Source organism: Vipera berus (assembly GCF_964194415.1).
Source record: "Vipera berus genome assembly, chromosome: 3".
In the NCBI taxonomy this organism is placed as follows: domain Eukaryota; kingdom Metazoa; phylum Chordata; class Lepidosauria; order Squamata; family Viperidae; genus Vipera; species Vipera berus.
This window is the reverse complement of record NC_138204.1, coordinates 185046692-185068332: the sequence shown is the minus strand read 5'-3', so window position 1 is coordinate 185068332 and position 21641 is coordinate 185046692. Positions and strand designations below refer to the sequence as shown.

General features: G+C 35.6%; 1 protein-coding gene across 1 annotated transcript in view; it reads right to left on the bottom strand.

The window, feature by feature from the left end:
• The window catches only part of ZFHX4 (zinc finger homeobox 4), a 208139-nt gene that overhangs the window by 5704 nt on the left and 180794 nt on the right, over nucleotides 1-21641 (bottom strand). Inside the window, exons 6-9 of the mRNA XM_081323510.1 lie at nucleotides 17286-17416; nucleotides 14442-14642; nucleotides 12856-12976; nucleotides 5302-10686 (exon numbers count right to left, since the gene is read on the bottom strand). Coding sequence (XP_081179636.1) covers nucleotides 5302-10686; nucleotides 12856-12976; nucleotides 14442-14642; nucleotides 17286-17416 — 5838 coding nt within the window. The remainder of the gene's footprint in view (nucleotides 1-5301; nucleotides 10687-12855; nucleotides 12977-14441; nucleotides 14643-17285; nucleotides 17417-21641) is intronic.

Sequence of the window (21641 nt, the reverse complement as noted above, 5' to 3'; positions counted from 1 at the left end):
AATCCTTTAATTTCTTTAAAATAAAATTAAAATGTTCCATTATCAAAGTCTTCACTGTATTTCTGAAGATCTGTGCTGTAAGCTAATTGTGAATAATTTAGTATCATCTTACACATGGCTACTGAGACGTAAGTCCTAGTTAATTTTTGTTTCTGGAAAAATATGTAGAGGATTGCAGTATAATGCCATCTTCTTACGAACACAAATTTGGAAATAAGCTGATTTGTATATGTATTGACTACATAATAATGGTCTTTACTGACTCAGGATATAATTTGCAAAGAAATACTTTGTGTTGGGTTTATCTATATACTTATAGCATGAGTATAAAAATAAGCATGAAAGAATTTCTTGTTATACTTAGAGTTCCAGCTTTAAACAACTTTGCCAATAGAATATTCTGTTTTATTGATTAATGAAAAAGCAGTATTCATGATCTATGTAACTGGCTAGGAAACTGTGGAAAATACATTTTGAAATGCTGCTGCAGGGAAAATAAAGTAATACATAGAAATTAGAGCTTAAAGGATCTTCTAGGATCAGTGTATATGTGACAGTATAAGAGTAAGAACCTGAGAACATACAGGATAGACATGTTATTAATGGCATGTATGGTGCTGATGTCATTAATATCCAAGTGCTTAACACTCCTCAGAATAAAATAATTAGAACTCAGAGGAAGAGACTATTAGATTTAATAAAGCAACCATTTAATGTTTTTTACAGAATCATTACTTTTATTTCATGAGAAGCTAAAATGTATAAACAGACTTTAGATGGCCTCTGTTAAAATTTGTAGGTGGCATAACACACATAGTAGAAAGATATTTTTAAGACTTCATGAAAATTTAATTATATTAAAATATGTTTTAGTAAAATGCATATAGCTATTTCTGGTAATAAACTATAGTATATTGGGAGAATGTATTTTTTTAAATAATAAATAATATCCTTTGACTTTCTCATAATGTACACAAGCCTCTGACTGAAGATTTTTAAAAACTGGATGGACCACAAGTGTTCAATAGGTAAAATAATCAAAAGTTTAGGCCTGTCTATAAGTGCAAAACAGTTCATCAAGAAATATTATAAGTGAAGCTCATCGTATTTTGAATATTGTAAGATTAGTTAGAAGAATTTATTACAGATATAAACATTAACAACCTTTTGTTTAAAGTATTTTAGTATGATCATAATGATTGGATTTATTTCATTTATTCTTTGCTTGACTTATCCAATCATTAGGCCATCTTTTGTTAACTTTCCTTGATGCATGATGTTTAAACAAATGTCAAATTTCTTCAGTTGGGAGATTATGGCAATTAATGATGTGGACATACAGCATTCAGAACATAAACTAAAGGTACGATAGCCCATTACCAATAAGTAAATCCAAATGAAAAGATTGGTGCTTAAGCTTGAGATGACATGACTGAATTTTTTCTATACATTTTTCAGATCTTTCATATATCCAGACACACACACACACACACACACACACACACACACACACACACACAAACACACACATATCTATATACATACCAATACATACCAATGGCTTTTGAGTACTCTTGTGTTACATCAAGAGCTAATTAATGAATGGGACATAAGGCTACATGCTACTTAGTTTGGATTTGTTAAGTAGAATAAGAGTAACCTGAAAAACAAAACTGAGCCATGCTAATGAAAGTAACTATTTTAATTATGCATATATTTATGTAAAAATTAATTATATATATGCTCAAATATAATTTGATAAATTTTCTACCTATTTCATCATAAAATAAAGAGAGAAGATACAAATGTACATTTACATTCATAAGCATTACTGTATCACATTTTAAGTCTATGAGAGGATAATATTTGGAAATGGGGGATGACTATTAACAGATTTTGAAATATTTTAAAAGTTGAAAGAAGTAAACTAAAGGATCATAATCAGGATCAGGGCATAACATTGACTGAAAGAAGTTTGATTAAACTTATCTCTGCATCAAACACAAATGGAAACTGCTGCCCACAGCAAAACAAGACGTTAAAATAGGTTAATAAGATATGAAGCATATCAGCAATGAGTATATATATTAAAGAACTGTGGAGGAGGAATACTTTTTACTAATGAAAGTTTAATATAATCTACTCTTTTTATTTTCAATTCCACTATTCCATTAAGAGTCATTAGGAATATATATTTTCTGGGTAATAAGAGAGTTTATTTAGCATATGGAAGAATGAAATATTTCAAGATATATATTTGCTTAGCATTTCTACAAGAGATTAGCTACACCATTTGAAAGTGTTCTGCCTTAGTCTTAATTGATATTTCATAGATTATTCTACTGCATTTATTATTTGAAGATCTGCTAACTCAAACTGATCTATATGCCCAGTATCTAGAAATAACCTGCATGTTTAAGATTTAGTCTGCATATAGATCTTCAATGTTTATATCAGCTGTTAATATAAATTTAGCTGACCCAATGACAATAGGGAAATATTGCCTTGAATTTCAATATTTAACACTTTGGTCCATTTCTGAAATATGCATTATGCATACTGTTGCATCCTCAAAGGCACAAAGATGGAGTTCAGAAATATCTGATAGAGCCTCACATTCTTTTAATTGTGATATCTCAATTATAGATCAGTGCTTTATGATTTAGAGTTAAGTCTTAGCTGTACTTTGGATGAGGAAGGGGTAGAAAAAAATTATATTCCTTCCTAACAGAATGAAGGCTGTTAGATATTATAGCTAGATGGTTCTCAACCAAAAAGCAACAGTATTCCCCAAATTGACTCATACAACTTGCAGGCCTAAATATAAATGGAAAATGGCTTAACGAGTAAGTTATTACTAGGATTGAGAGCAGGAAAAAGGTAATACCAATAATAAAATTTAACAACTCAGTCAGGATGTTAAGCTTATCTTCAGTAACTGCTCTGCAAAGAGAAGAATTCTGGAAAATGCAGAGAACTGTCTTTCCAGCATTTATTCCATATCAAAGTTATGACTTTTATTCTTCCAAATTCTGAACACTTGTTTTCAGGAAATTAAAGTTTGGAGAGTGAATATAACACCAGAAATTGAAGTCTATGTCTTGAGGGCTGTTTCTGCTAGCTCATATGTTTTAGAAAGACAGGGGTTTGACTTTGCAATCTCGTTCTACAACTGACTCATCTGAATGAGAAAGTTTTGTTTCCATGCATAGACTAAACTTCTATATTTTTTCTTTAACCTATCACTCACCCATTAATGAAAACAACTGTAATTGTTTGCTTTTAAGTTAAATTCTTACACATATGCAGTTTTGCTTATAAGTGTGTGCTTAACAAAAGATACAGTCTTTTGATTTTATTACATAAAACCAGAAGGAACTGTTTCCCATTATGAAAAGAAAAATGTAATGAATTAAGGAAAAAAAATGGAAAACATGATCAATGGAATGGTTATTATCAATTAGAATAAAATAGAAAAGGTACCATTGCTATAATTCTAATGTTGGCAATCAGCAGTAAATGTGAATAGTTTTAATTTAATCATAAGACACAATAATAATGAGAGGCAAAAAGTTTGTATAAATGACACTATCTCAGATAGGAAAAAAATATTATAATTTTATTATACTTTATTATACTATAACACACAAACTAACTAAATAGATGCACCAAGTGAGGGGTGACATGATAGCAGTGTTCCAATATCTCAGGGGCTACCACAAAGAAGAGGGAGTCAAGCTATTCTCCAAAGCACCTGAAAGCAGGACAAGAAGCAATGGATGGAAACTAGTCAAGGAGAGAAGCAACCTAGAACTAAGGAGAAACTTCCTGACAGTTAGAACAATTAACCAGTGGAACAACCTGCCTCCAGAGCTGGTGAATGCTCCAACACTGGAGGTTTTTAAGAAGAGACTGGACAGCCATTTGCCTGAAATGGTATAGGGTTTCCTGCCTGAGCAGGGGGGTTGGACTAGACCTCCAAGGTCCCTCCCAACTTTATATTATTATTATTATTATTATTATTATTATTATTATTATTATTATTATTATTATTATTATTATTATTATTATTATTATTATTATTATTATTAAATGTTTGGAAATAAATTTTTCCCAGATATGTAATTTTTCTACTTGCATTTTTGCAAATACATAAAGTCAATCTGCCTAGAATTTATGATTGACTATATTAATTCATTACCATAACTGTTACGGAGAATCAGGAAAAATCACTGTTGTGAATTAAATAAAATAAGATTGATTTTAGCTCAATCCTTACCATGATTATTTAGAAGCCCCACTGATTTCAGTGCAATGCTTTGAATTGCAGCTTTAGCTGGATACAGTTAAATCCCAGAGTTTATTATCACTTGAATGAGATTTTGTCTCAGTTACTAATGCCATCCCTCAATTTGCTTTTACTTAGTAAAATGTTTTAAAATGCGACAAATGTATGTGGAGTATTAAATTATAAAAATGTATGATTCTCAGAATTTTATTGGATGAACTGATAAATAAATGTAAAAGTTCTAGTTAAGAATGTTATTTCATTGACATATACATTGTTACTTAAAATACCCATTACATTTAATGTTGTTTTACTTCAAAAACAACATATTGATAAAATATCAGCTAAGTAAAATTCATACTTTATTGTCATTGTATTTTATTTGGGCATTGGTTTAATCTCTTTAATTTTTGTACTGTTATTTATTTATATATGCCCTGTTAACCGCCCTGAGTCCCTCGGGAGAAGGGCGGTATAGAAATTGAATAAAACCTAAACCAAACCTAAACCATACTGTTTTAAATCCTGACTGGATTCTATTTTTTTGTTTATTTGCTGCCATCAAGGTCCTGGTATTGTCTTTGCAGTTCCTAGTATTACCTCCTACAAAGTCTTGGAAAAATCCTCCAATATTTTGGAGCAGTTTATGGGACTCATAGAGACGTACAAGTGCAAGCGAGTGGTAAAGTCTGAATCCAATCTTATTTGGGGCATGCACAGGGAAGGATTAAAACCTGCAAGAAGGTGGGCATGATGTTGCAATTCAAGTCTTCAAGATGTGAAGTATGATGCCATGATCCTGCTCCCCATCTTGTAGATTTTGACTTCCCTGATATTATTGTCTCCTGTTCTCTCTGGTAGATCAGGATCCAGCAAATTCTGGATAGGTTAGGAAGCATTCACTCACACAGGTTCTGAACAAATTATTTTTATGGTGTACAATCACAGAAAGGTCCTAAAGTACCACCTCTATCTCAACAATGCTGACTTTTTTTCTTTTCATGTTTACTTACTGTTTGAACTTTGAGGAAATCCAGTTAAGGAAGATGGACCATTCATTCCAGGTAAAAGAACTGGAGGAAGTCCAGGTAGTCCTGGGTAAGCTGCTGGCAAACTGATTCCATGAAGCGAACTGCTGTCCATCATGCCTGGCTGCTGTACTGTTAAGCCTAAAACATCTGTAGCCTTTTTAATACGATCCAATTCTTGCTGTGCCATCAACTGTCTAACAGTTGTAGGAGCTAAGTAGTCTTTTTCCCGGTCCAGCTGACTTCCCACAGTTTCTCGCACTTTTGTTATGTGTTGTTTAGAAAATATATGGTCTCTTATGGACAAACGTGCAGAATACTTCACCCCACATAGAGAACACTCTGGTCTTGATCCATCAGTTGCATTCTGATTGATCATAAATGGCTTCCCTATGTTTATTTTGAATTTCTTTTCTTTTGCTCTCGCATTTTGAAACCAAACTTGTACCACACGTTTGGGCAGGCCAATCTCATTCCCCAGCATTTCACATTCTTGCATGGTTGGAGTCCGATAGTCACTAAAGCAAGCCTTCAAGACCTTAAGCTGTAAATTACTCATTTGTGTCCGAAATCGTTTGTGACCAGGCCGATCGCCACTTTTAGATTTAAAAGGATTGTTTGCTCCAAATGGATTAGGTGAACTTGGATCAGCAATGCTTGATGTTTCACTGCGATCAGCATTATCATCAGGATCATCAGTAATGTAAACACTTTGGTCGTGATCACCATCTTTGTCACCTAAATGGATTGATGGGCTCGTCAGAGAGAATAAATGCCTATCATCAATGTTCTCCATATTAGGCATGTTTGTGTTTTTTGGCAAATTATCATTGAGAATATTTTTTGGCTCTTTAGAAGATGATGTAGATTTCACATCTTTTGAACAACCACTCATACTTTCAGTTTCATTGTTTCCTTCATCTCCTGTTGTAGCATCACTAATTGCTGTATTAATTGATGAAGTTTCATCAAAGTCATTTTTACTCTGATCATAACAACTATCAACAGGAGCAGCATTCAGATTTTCAATATCTTCATTGCATTCTGCTTTGAAAGACGAAGGACTTAAAAGATTCTTCGGTGACATTTCTGCAGTTTTACTAACAGGAGTTGAGACAGTAGAAGCTAATTCATTTTCACTTGATAAATCAATTTTTGTTAAAGATGATGGATAATCAAAAAACATGTACTTTTGTGGGCTTTCTCCTCCATCTTCATTGACTATTAAAGGACTTGGTGGTAAACTATAACCTGCCTGTTTTCCTTCATTCCAATGTCGACTGCGAATATGACTTTCTAAAGCTGATTTTGCTTTAAACAATGCTCGACAAAAAGGACATCTTTTATGAGACTGGGCTGGCCCTACTGCACGAAATTGCCCTTTTCTTTCTCGAGCTCTTGTGTTTTGAAACCAGACTTGTACCACCCTCTTTTTAAGACCTACTTCACGTGCAATATGATCTAGCATTTTTCGAGTAGGATTGGAATCCAAAAGGTATTTTTCATAGAGTATTTCTAACTGCTCTGGAGTAATTGTAGTTCTCAATCGTTTATCGCGGTGCTGGTCCTCACCACTGTTTCCTCCCTCTTTTTCACTACAGTTATTATCTTCCTTATCATCCAGTTTTCTTTTAAGTGAGCCAGAAACTGAAGCAGTATGGTGAGTTGTGTGAGTTGAACCTACTTGTGGTGCCATCTGGGCCAAAGAACTATTCAGCAACTGACCTGTCATCAAAGGGTTATTAGGATCAAATATCATATAGGGCATATCTATAGGCCTTTCTAAAAACTGAGAATGAAGAAATTGATTTTGTGCTGCTAAGAAATGCATGTGTTGATGTTCCTGCCAAAGTTCTAAAGTGGGAAAGGCAACTGTACACTGGTCACATTGGTACTGCAGTAATTGAGGAGGTAGACTGTTTTGAAGAGGACCCATTGAAATTGTTAAAGGACTGGAAGGAACTGGTGTAGATTGTGATGTAGAAGGTGGTCTGCCTCCTATTTGGGATTGTTTGTGTTGCTGTGCTTGAGAAGCTGAGGGCTGTGAATCCATAGAGGATCCTGTGGAGGATGTTAGTGTAGATTGCATTAATTTGTTGCTTTGGGAGGAAGTCTCAACTTGTTTAGGTGTGGTATCATTTTGCTTTGGCTTTTCAGTTAAATCAGGTTTGGGAGAGTTTTTGTCTGGCTCGGGTTTGGGTGATGGCATCAAAGGAGTACTAGAACCAGATCCAGAGCTTGCTGTGGTAGTTACAGCCATACTTTTAGATGAATCAGATGGACCAGAAAATGTATAATTCTTATAAAGAGTTTGATCTGTGGCATCCATTGAGTCCTCTGTTTGACTTTCATCTTGGGCATCATCATCCTCATCTTTATAACACAGTTTTTTCTGATGAGTAATTAAGTCAAAAATTCTGGGAAAAACTACACTACATTTTTTACATTGATATTGCATGTTACTAGTCCTAATGTATCTCTCATTGGTGAGTTCCCTTTTCTCGTTATCTTTAGTTTCAGCTTGATTCTCATAGCTTTTTCGAGCCTTTTGCCGTGCATTTTGGAACCATACAACAATAACACGAGTAGGTAAGTTAAGTACAGTTGAAAGTTGTTCAATTTCATCATCTTTTGGATAAGCATTTGTATCAAAAAAATCTTGTAACACTCTCAGCTGGTAGTCAGTAAATCTCGTTCTAGATGATCGCTTGCTTAAAGATGCATCAGATTTGAAATGTTCTAAAGAACTGGTTTGTGGTTCAATTCTTATATCTTCCAAAACTGTTATGGGAGGATTACTAAAATTGTATGGAGAATCTTTGTTTCTCTGTCGTTCCTTAAATAAGGTATTTCGAAACCAGTGTTTAATAACTTTTTGTGAAAGCCCAGATTTCTCAGCCATTTCTTGAATCTGTTCCTCACTGGGAGAATTATTAATATCAAAATATGCTCGCAGGATTTTCAGTTGGTCATCTGTGATTCTAGTACGGGGACGCTTGAATTGAGAGTGTCGTAGAAAATTTGGATCTAATCCAAGCTGTTGCTGACAAAGCTGAGTAAGATCTGCAGATAAAGCATCCATGGGTGGTAACTGAAGGGCAAGCTGAGGAGGTAATGCTGGGTGTTGCACTGGTTGCATCATAATTGGGGGGAAAATAGGAAGATCTAAAGACACTGGCAGCTGCACTGGTGGTGGAGCAGAAGGTGGAGGTGGTGGTGGTGGAGGTGGTGGCGGAGGCGGTGGAGGTGGTGTTGGCGGTGGAGCTTGCAGAGGAGTGGGAGTTATGCTCTGAATTTTTCCAGAGCTAGATGAAGGTTGTGAAGGAGTTACAGATGGAGCTGGAGGTGGGGGTGGGGGTGGTTCTGGAGAAGATGGTGAAATAGGATAGAGTTTGTCATATGCCTCCCTGTATTGACAGGCAAATTTTTCTAGAGCACCATATGGGAAGAACTGACCATGGACGTGTTCCTGATGACTCTTCAATATAAGTATGTTTGAAAATAATTTGCTACACGCTGCACATTCCAATTTGTCAGTATTTTCACAATCACCATTTTTACTTTTCTTCTGCACCTTCTGCCTATTCTCATTATATTGAATAACCAATTCAAAGCCAAAATTTTCTAATAAAGCTTTGGCTGCATTTCCTCTTGCCCCAGAAGCAATTCTAGGTGGCGGTATAATTGGTTCTGAAGACTTCTGCTTCTTTATTTCTTTGTTTTCTTTCAACCCTTCACTATCACTTGTGAATTCTTGCTTTGGTTTTTCTTGTTTCTCAGAAATCTCTTCAGATTCCTTAACTAAGGGCATATCCTTCACCATCTGGCATTCCGTATTTACCGCAGGATTTTGCTCTGCTTTTACCAACTTATTAGCCTGTTGCTGTTGCTGCTTTGGAGGCTGAATTTGAGGTGGTGCAGCCTGATACTGTTGTGCCTGTTGCTGTAATAGCTGTAGCTGAGTTTGACCGACATGGTGCTGAGCTTGCATCTGCTGTTTTAGGTCTTCTAACAATGAACCTGCCATACCTGCCATTCCAGGCATACCAAAAGTGGCAGAAGCAGGTAAACCCAGATCAGGGCTCAGACTGAATTCAGTCCCTGGAATATAAAACGGAAAAAGAAACTGTGGTTGTTGAAATTGCAGCAATGCCTCTGGTGTCATAGGGAAATGAGGCAAAAATGCAGGATTCAGGAACTGTGGCTGGAAAAAAGCTGCTTGCTGCTGCAATTCATGCTGGAGTTGCATCTGCAGTTGTGCTGGTGACTGGGGAGGATGATGTGTAGGCTGAGCAGAAATCAATTCAGAAGCCTGTTTTTTATTTAACTCTTTGGCATCTAGGTGAGTTTCTTTGCTATTAGCTGCTGGTAAGCTTGTAGACTCTACTGATCCTTGGCTAGGGCTATTAACGCTCCCTGCTGTACTAGTTCCACTTAATGTATTACTGTTTGGCTCTAATTTTGCAGCCCTTGCCTTAGTCTGATGCAGTACAGATCTCATGTGGATTTCCAGTGTAGAACTTTGGCTGTAGGAAACATTGCAAATGCTGCATTTATAGGGTTTGTTGTCAGTGCTGCTGTTTGCTTCTTGAGGGACAGGACTGGATGCTTCCTGCAACACTTTTTTTAGTTTATGTAAATGGGAGACTGAATTATAATGGACCAAAAGAATGTTCTTTTGTGTGAAAGATTCTTTGCACACTGTGCATTTATATGGACGAGAAGGATCTAGAAACTTTTCCATAGTAAAATTTGGCCCTTTTCTAAAAGGTAAGGTCCGCTTTGGTTCTGAGCCCATTTCATCAGGAATCGAGCTGCTGTCACTTCCTACAGGGCTTGCTTTGCCTTCCTGGTCCACCTCATATTCCCTTTCTATATCTTGTTCTAGTGCATGTTCCTCTTGCGCCATACTTTCATTTTCTGACCAGAGTTCACCATTTACAGGTAAAGATGCACACAGCTGCTGAATTTCAGCTTCACTGAGTTCTGGATGGCCTGTTTCCAAATGTTTTTTTAAAGCCTGGAATGTACGGAAGCTACGTTGGCAAAGGCTACACATGGTAGCAGCCCGAATAGCATGATACTGGGAATGTATCTGAAGCTTCTGCATAGTCTTAAAAGCCAAGCTACAATGGTTACAACGATATTTATAGACATGGCGATCAGAAACAGAAAGCTGCTGCCTCTTCTGCTGTTCATTCAAATGATCTGGCAGTGATTCAATTATCTTTATATCATTAGTGCTGCTTTTGTTCCATTCTGGCAGTTCAGCAGATTCTTTTAGTGGCTTATGTTCCTCTGTTTTAATTTCCATTCCAGTTTTTGATTCTTCAAGCCCAGGAGTATTCTTCTCCTCTGGAGGACTATCACCTGCTTACAAAAGAGAGAGAGAGGGAGAGAGAAAGAAAGAGAAAGAGAAAGAGAAAGAGAGAGAGAGAGAGAGAGAGAGAGAGAGAGGGAGGGAGAGAGAGAGAGAAAAGAATAATCCATAGATTATTTAGTAGAAAGTATCTTTGGTATGAAAATTATACACAGGGACTCTAAAATAGTGACCATTCAGTAATAGTTTTGCAACTGTATATCTTCATAGGTAGTATAGTATATACCAATTAAACAATTCCCATTTTCATTACATTGGTATGTTGTTTTTTAAAAGATACTTCGAAAACTAACTAGGTGTGGTCTGTATCCTACCTAAAGTTACAAAGAAGATGTGCATACAAATGGATGCATTCATTCCAGAGACAATAAAGGGCTCAGGCTCTGAATCATAATTCCTGAAAAAGGCAATTGTCTAGTCCTTGTTGAATCACAGTTGGAAAGGTAAATGTTTAGAAATCATGCTAATTAAACACCAAATTAAATCTTCCAGGGTTTCTAGCCAATGCATAAAATCATAGATGTGAATGACATTTAAAAAGGTATTGCTACAGAGAAAAACTGGAATCAAACATGGATGCATGGACAATAATTATGAGTTTATTTTCACATAGCTTTTGGGCTTTCCTAGTTATTAGGTACTTTCCTCTTTTTTTGTCATTGTTCTCCTTCCTTATCTTTTTTTTATTAGTGCGGTCTGCCTTCTAGGTTGTAAAATATAAATAGATATTGTTACAGTATATAAGTTCACACATATGTAATTAAAAGAATGAAGTGGGAATATACCAAATTCATTATAGCATTATAGCAAATTCTTTGTTGCTGCTAGTTCAAATTTATTCAAAACAGAAATGGGCAACTGACTTGTACAATCTTATTAATAGCTGTAAATCTAAAATCACAACAGACGGCCCTAACACAAGCAATTTAATGTTGAATATATTCAAACCTGGGTTTTTAATCTATCCCTGTTTATAACAACTTATTACACCTTTGGTTAGTTTTAATACAAAATATAGTATAATCAGTCTAAAGATACAAAAAATTAAAATAATATATCTGATTTATAACTCATGGGTAGGATCTGTCATTAGAGGTGACCAGGGATCAGCTGCAAGCAAACAAGTTCTGACTATTTGGATGGAATTAAAACTATGGAGAAGTTTATTCATTTATACATGAGACTTTAGAGACAATCTATCCACAATGTCCTGGGCTGATACAATCCTACTAGAATCGTTCTGCATTGAGTTAAATGAATAAATAATAATACTCCAATAAACATGTTCCTGAAAAATAAAGCAGACAGCTTTCCTTTGTACTTGAGGAAAACAAGACCCTCTTAAATGTAGATATTTTTGTTTTTTAAAAGCACCTTTAGGTGATTGCATTTGATTGACATTATGAGGAATGGGCTGAAGGAATACTGGATTCACTGATTGAAAGGCCTGCCCACAAATCAGAGTAATCTTTACAATCAAACTCTCATGATTACCAAAATATTTTGAGATGATGGAACTTGATAATTCTTTTTTTAACCATTACCTTCACTTACTGTTTGCTATTTGAGGTTTTACAACTATAACAATAAGTAAAAGCTGTTTTATCTACTGGATTGGTGTAAGGATTGCATTTAGGTTTTATGCTGATCCTTGCTGAAATCTCTAGCAGTTTGAGCCATCTCTTTGAAGATGGTTGTTAATCTCTGCTTTCAGCTCTTCTTTTTGCACAACACACTCATAAGCATAGCTCCCTGAAGTCTGATGCAGATATTTGTCACTATGGGTTCCATTTTTATGTAAATGTAATTACCTTCTGCTACAAAGGTTTTGAGTTCCATTATTTATATATAAAGTCAGACTTAAAGTCCAAAATTACTGTACTGTTTTTATTACCTTCGTCCCTAACTATAATGTAGATTTTTCTGTAAGAAGTAGGAAAACTATGGCATAGTAGCTAAAGCCCTGAAGAGAAAAATCCTACAAATTCACTGTATTGCAAAACACACTTGATTTCATTAACTGGTTTAAAGCAAACTGGACTTTAATCTCTGCATTTTTTCCTTTGGTGCAGAGTTACTACATTATCCAAGGTGAAGGAATGTTTTATCAAAAGACACTGATGTTTCAATTCTGCAGGTGTGGTTTTTCATTGCTATACCTGAGTATTTTCCAGATCCCTCAGTTCTCAGGTTTGTGGACATGACATCACAGTCAGATTTCTCTGAAGCAACTGTTGGCAGTAGCATACTGTTAGGCATCATCATATCTGGTACGGGAACCTTAGGGAGGAAAACATAATTTTGACATTGCTTATCACATGTAGACAAATCATCCAGGAACTTAAAATTTAGCTCATGTAAATGGCAAAAATGGTATTGGTTAAAATATTCTGAACAAAAAAGATATTTACAACCTGCACTTTCAATGAGTTGAGTGTGGGCATTTTAAGCAATTTGGGTAATACAAAGATACTTACTACTTCTGAGAGCTCTAACAAAAGATTAATTTGTATCTCACACATCTGAGTGGGTATGAGTGATAAGGTTTTATTTTCCCCAAACTTGATAATATCTTAATTATAAGAATTAATGTGTGGTTGACAGTTTACCTTGTTTTACCCAGGCTTTCATATAAGTCTGTGATTGAGGTCCTAAAATTTTTTCATTATCCCTGAAAAATATCTTAGGGTTTCTCTAGTGCAGGGGGTGTCAAACTCAATTTCATTGAGGGCCGCATCAGCATTGCGGTTGCCCTCGGGGGGTGGGGTGGGGGTGTGTGGCCAGGGTGGGCATGGCCTACTGGGTGGGCGTGGCTAGAGTGCATATGGCCTACTGGGTGGGCATGGCCAGCTCTACATCGTTCGCATCAAGGGTGCCTATGGGGGCCTGGGCAGGAGTGGGACAGATCTGAGGGTCTCTGGCAGAAGGAGGGTCTCTGGGCCAGGGCCAAGGCAGTAGGGGCCGTTCCCTCACTGTTTCCAGGATGGCTTCGCGGGCCGCATGAAACCACTTTGCGGGCCAGATTTGGGCCCCGGGCCTTGTGTTTGACATGTCTGCTCTAGTGATATCTGTATTGCATTTTAGAAACATTGAAAGAGAAAACAGTATGGGTGACAAAGCAGTTGTACATTCTAACACATACAGGTTTGACTATATGTAATGACACTCTCTAAAATATCTAACATACATATATATATCATACATATATCACTTGGTTTTTTATTAGATATTCAAGGTAACTAAATAAACCATAAAGTTATGATTCTGCCCTATATAAAAAGTACAGAGATTTTTGCACTGCTCGTCATCATTACAAGTTCATATAAAATTGACATTAAATTTAACAGAGTCATGCATATGATATGGGTGAATGTCTAAATTAAATAAATAAATATAGAAAGAAATAATAATTTCTAATGCTTTTAGCCATCACAATACATTACAGCAAATGAAGAGGAAGTTTCCCTACAGGGAAAAGTTAATAGCCAATCTGCTTTAGGAAGTGCATGAAGCCACAGAGGTGAGCACCTTGGTCTTGAAAGGTTGACTTTAATGACAGCTTAAGACTCCTGTGTCTTTGAAAATTAAGGTTAATTGAATAGGCCAAAAAGATGAACTAAGTTATTGACAGAAACAGAGATCTCAGGAGCTTCTATTCCAACTTCCTAATTCCATTTCCAGCATCTATTCATCACTGTGTACAATTAACATATATGTAAAACATATTAACATTTTAAATACTTACTGTCATAAGCAGTTTTTCCACACAATCAGGTGACACACTGTGCAAATGAGTCAGATGCAATTGCAGATGCATTTTGTTGCTCAGGACATCTTGACAAAGAGGACAGCAGATCACAGGCTGCATAGAATGTTGTGACAAAACATGCATCTGTATACGATTTGGGTCCCTGCTATTGTAGTTACAATAAGGGCACTGGTAAAACTGAAAAAAATAAACCATAAATTCAGATTATTAGACAAATAAATTGAAAAAATGATATTACTATAGTAAATACTACATTTTCCTTCAAGAAAAAAAAAAGAATAATGCTTCTTCTGCTTCTTCTAGTCAACCTCTCAGGGTAACAATAATTTGTGGGCATTTATCATTATTTTCATATTTTAATGCCTTAAAAACAGTTTAATTTTACGAGAAAAAGAAGAAACATGGTAGTTTATTTGCAGCCTATTCATTAGAGAGCATATGTTTGGGATTATACATAAGTAAAATTCTTGGACTTCATACCTTCAGTACACATACCCATATCCACACAATTATTACTGATCTGAACTAATCCACTACAGGAAAAAACCTTCTTTGGTTAAAGTTATGAACTATAATATCATTTTATCACAATCTATCACGCTGGTCTTCAGAAATGCTGCTCTATAAATTTCCAGTTGTGAAACCCTGATTTTGAAGATACACTCACAGGATCAACTGGGATAGTTGCTATTGTATCAGCCGCTCTGCTGCACAGCAACTTGCTTTCCTATACTTCTGAAGCTCATTTCAGGACTGGCCATGGACTTCCCCAGGCTTACGGTTTTAGGGGCCTTCAATTAGTTGCCCCTGGGACAGACCTTGAAAACAGCCCAGGAGTTCATGGCCACCATCCCTGTCACTCATGGCCTGACTTGAAATACTGGTCGCACTCTGGACTTAAGTTTTCTTGTCAGAACAGTGGCAATGTGATCTGAGGGGAGAACTATCTTCAGCCCCTCTGCCATGGTCAGATCATGCTCTGGCAACTTTGAGGTTCTTTTATGTTACCCTATTATGCAGGGAGATGGGACATGTACAGTCATCTGTGAATTAGATCCATGCCCTCTCCCCTCATAGTTAAGGCTACCCAGCATGTGACATGTGGTGGGTCCTAGCAATGGTCATCTCCATATAAATTATGCACTCTATATGGGGCTAGCCTTGAAAAGTATCTGGAAGCTGCAGCTAGTCAGAATGCAGGCAGTTTTGTATGTGCCCTAGATTTTGCATGTAACATCTTAGCTACATGTACTGCATTGGCTGCCAGTTTGCTTCCAGGTCCAGTTCAAGGTACTGGTTATCACCTTTAAAACCCTACAGAGCATGGTGCCAAGTTATCTGAAGAACTGTCTTGTCCTAATTACATCAATCTGTTCCATCCAGTCAAGCAATGAGGGCATGCTGCGGACTCCATCAATCAAACACTTTTGTTGAGCAGGATCTAGGAAGAGAGCCTTCTATGCTATTGCCCCTGCCCTATGGAAACTTTGCCCCCAGAGGTAAGATGGACACCTATTCTTCTGGCCTTCCAAAAGAATGTCAAGACACTGACATTGCCAACTGGCATGGAGATCTAAGAGTGATCTGCAATGGAAAGTGTATGCTTTTGATAAGTAGGTAGATAAGTATAAATTATAGCCCATTATGTCTGGTAGACAGATTTTTTTTATCTTTCCAATCCAGGGCCGACAGACAACTAACACAAAATCCAGCCATGCCTACGTATGGGCTAGAACTGTTTCTTCTTAATTTAATTAATACATAAATACACATACATTGTTGTTGTTGTTAGTTGCGAAGTCGTGTCCGACCCATCGCAACCCTATGGACAATGTTCCTCCAGGCCTTCCTGTCCTCTATCATCTTCTGGAGTCCATTTAAGCTCACGCCTACTGCTTCAGTGACTCCATCCAGCCACCTCATTCTCTGTCGTCCCCTTCTTCTATTGCCCTCAATCTTTCCCAGCATTAGGCTCTTCTCCAGTGAGTCCTTCCTTCTCATTAGGTGGCCAAAGTATTTGAGTTTTAGCTTCAGAATCTGGCCTTCTAAAGAGCAGTCAGGGTTGATCTCCTCTAGGACTGACCAGTTTGATCGCCTTGCAGTCCAAGGGACTCGCAGGAGTCTTCTCCAGCACCATAGTTCAAAGGCTTCAATTCTTTGGCGCTCAGCCTTTCTTATGGTCCAGCTTTCACTGCCATACATTGCAACTGGGAAGACCATAGCCTGGACTATACGCACTTTTGTTGACAGGGTGATGTCTCTGCTTTTTAGTGTGCTGTCTAGATTTGCCATGGCTTTCCTCCCAAGGAGCAAGCGTCTTTTAATTTCTTGTCTTTTAATTTCTTGGCATACATACACACAAACAAACACACACATACAGATGCACACATACAGATAAATATACACATGCATATACGGAAAATTTATATCCTGCTATTTTTCAAATTCTGTATAAAGATCATCTTGAAATAAAGGTCAGCTCAGAAGCACTAATTGGCAATGTCAGCTACTGGGGAAAAAAGTGCACTTTCATTCAAAATTTAGGATTTCAGAATTATTTTCCCAAGAACTTTTTTCTTCCCAAACTTTTGCTTTCTAGTTCGTTTTTAATTTTGGTTCCTAGGTAGCCAAACAAATACAGCAGTCATATACTGCAGTATTGTGATGTACTAATCTTTTGGAAATATTGGTTTCATATGATTAGCTGAAAAACATTTTATGGCTAATTGCTAACTGCATAAATCAAGCCCATGAGGAATTAAAGTATTTCACTAAAATTGTTCATAAATATGATAGAAACATTGTGATAATACTTTTTACCTGGTCATGACCAAACTTATTTTCTTCAGAAAATTTGGTCTTTTTGGGTGGACCATCTTCTTTAGCTGGAAGTAGTGGTTGTTCCCCTGCTGCAATATTTACTTTTGGTTCCTTCTCTGGTGTGTTTATTCCTGGTTCCAAAACAACATGCAAGAATATATTAATAGCTATGACTGTCATTAGAACTTATGCTATGATCTACAAGATTCTTTTAAATATTGCAGGTTTTCCTCTTAGAGCAAAACTCTTTTTGAAACTGAACAGGTACAAAGGTGACAGCCCACTTATCTCTGAAGCAGAGCAAACTCTATAAATACATTAAAAATGTACTCTTCTCTCTTGTTTAGCTAACCTTATTCTGCCCTAAACAGTAATCAATAACTAGATCTCTCTAGTATTTCACTCGGAAATTTTACACCACATTGCACAAAACAAAATCATAGCCTCAATTCTTGCTCCAAAATAATTAATTTCCAAATATTCCTCTTTTCCCTGTCTCTAATTAAGAATATATTTGTCATGTTGCTGAGATAAGATGTCTATTATTTCCAATTATTGCACAACATTTAATAAATATTGAATCAAATAGTTTTCATCATACCTCTAGACTACTGAAATCAATGTTATTCATGACTAAATAAATCTCACTGATTTCAATAGATATAATGTAGGCATAATTATTTTATAATTCATTTAAAAGAAAAAGCACCAGCTTAATCACACAAAGATAAATAATACTGAGGCACTGACTAAAATTTGTTTTGTACTTAAATGCTACAATAGTATGTACTAATAATACAATTAATATTCAGCCTGACTGAGCCTCTTAATGTAGCCGGGTTAGTACACATGAAAGAAAAAAAATGCAATTATAACTTTCTAGAATCTAAATCATAAGAAAATTATTTGCAGCATCAATTTGCAGGGTAGTCTCTTTTGCTAGGCTGGATATTTCAACAGCATTGAGTAGTCTGGTCACATACATCTCATGACAAACACAAAACCTCATTTACCAACCATTCCAATCTCATCATAGTGTGGCATCATCTGACCTTTTTTCTGCTGTTTATTATGAGTATTTCTAATTTTAACTTTCAATTTTCACCATCTCCCAGTCAATTTGCAACTAAATTATTTCCAGGGTGAGGACACTGTCACTGGACAACTGGGTGCAAATACACCTTGTAATGCAATGACGCTAAACCATTGATTGCTATCAGACCCAACATAAATATATTGTCCAGGGGAGACGCATAAAGGATCTTGATTTTTAAAATCCACACAGAGTTCATTTAAAAAACAAACTGACCTCACTGTCTAATGTCTCAGTTTTAATTTTAAAATAGAGTCATGATTGTAACTGATGAAAAGCTTGCAGAATACTTATAATGAACAGAAAGCATATTGGTGGAGGGAGGACCCTTTTTATTTGAAGAACAACAGAAAACCCTGTAAGAATAAGTAAATTCAGAAGCAGCAAAATATATTGCATGTGGATATCTTCAAAATATATACATTTTATTAGAAATACATTAAAATAGACTGTATATATAAATACTATATATTTTAGTGTATTATTCCCCCATTAAACCTAGGAAACAATATAGAATGAGTAAAACTTTAAAAATAAAACTAGAATTACAGATTGATTAAAGATCAACATCATTCAAATAAATTGCAAATGGAAAAAGCCTTGTTTGGATTTCTTTTATAAAGGTTTAAGATTTTCAGAATCTTAAGGGTCTAGGAGGTTAAAGCATTTCAAATATTAATAATCATGTTTTAAAACAGAAAAAAATCCATCTCTTATACCAATCATTTTATCTTTAAATTAAATTAGCACAAATAAAGCATTTTCCTTATTAAAATGCATTAAAATGCCCTAAGCTGTGTAGGCAGTAGCAAAATGGTATGAATAATATTTGAGGATGCTTTGTACACTGTGTCATATCCCATTCCTGTGCCTCTTCTCTGATTATGGGATTCAGGAGTATCAGAGGACTATACTGAAAGTTTGGGTCAGGAATTCCAAGATTTTTACTCATCTATCATTTTGTATTTGGAATATACAGTACCCACTTTATCCATGAAAGACTGCTGGGTGATCTTGGGCCACTTTATTCTCTCTCAGCCCAACTAACCTCATAGGGTTGTTGTGTGGGAAACAGGAGAAGGAAGGTATGCTAGATATGTTTGCTGCCGTGAGTTATTTGTAAAAATAATAAACGTGGAATACAAACTTGTTCTGTCTAAGAATTATGATTATCAAGTAGGGTGTAAATGTTAGGCCCAGACATGCTTAAAAAATTATTTAGAACGTAATGTATCAGAGTAACATTTCACTTTAAAGTAGTGGTGACATTTTTCAGGTTTCTGTGCAAGGCCAACCTATGCTAATTGAAAGCCACATCTTTATTAAACTCATTAAAGCAGTCACATCTTTCTTTAGGTTTACATGAATCTTCATCATATATATCACAAGTATCAATTGTTCACTTTATTTTCCTTGTCATCCCCAGCTGTATTATACTTTAATGACATTTTTAGATTCGTAATCCTGAATTTGTATAAAATCAGTCTTAATATTGTATTTTCTGCAAACCGTTTAGATTCTGAACCAATATCTATATAAAATACTTCAAGCATAGCGACAATTCCAACCAACATACTTCTAATGTCACCAGAAAGATGCTGCTGTTCTGTACATTCAAAAGGTTCACTTTCTAATCTTTAAACATACAACTTTCTAATAAAGTCCAAATTAATAAAGAAACTAATTCTTTACATTTTCTTATACAAGGCAACAGCTCAAGCTAAAGCATTTCTTAATCCTCATCCAACTGCCCTCCACCCAAATTCTTCTCTATCATCAGGAGTTTGTTTCTATCCATTATGTTCTTAGGATTGAATACCGCAAAATATATTTGTATAATAGAAGATTTTATATTAATGGGGGGAGGGGGCAATGAGTTCCTTTCCTAAAATGATAGTCAGTGCTATTAAGACTCTACCAAAGAAACTTTATTAGTGAGATGGGCAGCATATAAATTAGATAGATGATAGATAGATAGATAGATAGATAGATAGATAGATAGATAGATAGATAGATATAGACAGAGAGACAGACAGATAGACTATGTCAGAAACTTTTCCATCATGAAGTCTCAAACGTAATTAAACATTATCTAAATAAGATTTATTAAAGATTTTCAGGAGCTGAGAACTTATCACACATCCTAAAAATATAAACCATTTCTGATACTAAGTGATAACTTTTAGAATCACTCATCTGTGTTTATTTTTTTTAAGGAGAGGTGTCCCACATCTCCTTCATAGTGCAAATACCACTCTTTCTCCCTAAAGGCAAAAACTATCCCCAAAATCGAGATTTAGAATCCAGTTTTGATGTGCCAATGGGTGACCTCACTTCTTCAAACAATAGGTCCACTTCTTCCTGGTTGTAGTATCCATACAAATGACTAAGCATTTCTGATATTGCTGTAAAAATGATATCAAAACTGGAATAAACGGAAGCAATTTATCTTCAGAATGTGTAAAATATATATATATATATATATATATATATATATATATATATATATATATATATATATATATATATATATATATATATATATATATATATATATATATATATATATATATATATATATATATATATATATATATATATATATATATATATATATATATATATATATATATATATATACAAGCTTAAGTTTGGGACTTAAGCAAGTGCATTCTAAATACTTAACAAACATTTAACACATATCTCCCTTGCTTCTCAGCTAACAAAGAGAGAGAGCCTGTGGCCTAGGGGTTAAAACAACTGCTTAAGATGCAGTCGGCCCAGGATTGAATCTCAGAAGGGTATGGCTAACTAATGAGAACAAATAAGTTTGAAATGATCATATCTGTCTCCCTTTATTCTTTGTTAGCAAGCCAAAAAATTTACACAAATACGAGCTGCCACTGCTGTGGCTACTGCCTGTAGATGGCCTTGGGTTAGGCTGAAACGGAAAATAAGATTTGTCCCGTGTTTGGGACTTAAGCAAGTGCATTCTAAATACTTAACAAACATTTAACACACACACACACACACACACACACACACGTGTGTGTGTGTGTGTGTGTGTGTGTGTGTATGTGTGTGTATGTTAAGAATTTGTTTGAATGCACCTTGCTAATTAACTCTTTCTTTCCTGCTTTGGCCTGACTCAAGGCTTATCCACAGGATATAGTCAACTTATGACAGCTCATTATTTGTGTAAATTATTCAAATTGCTAATAAAGAATTTGGGAGGCTAAGATGATCATTTCGAACTTCTTATG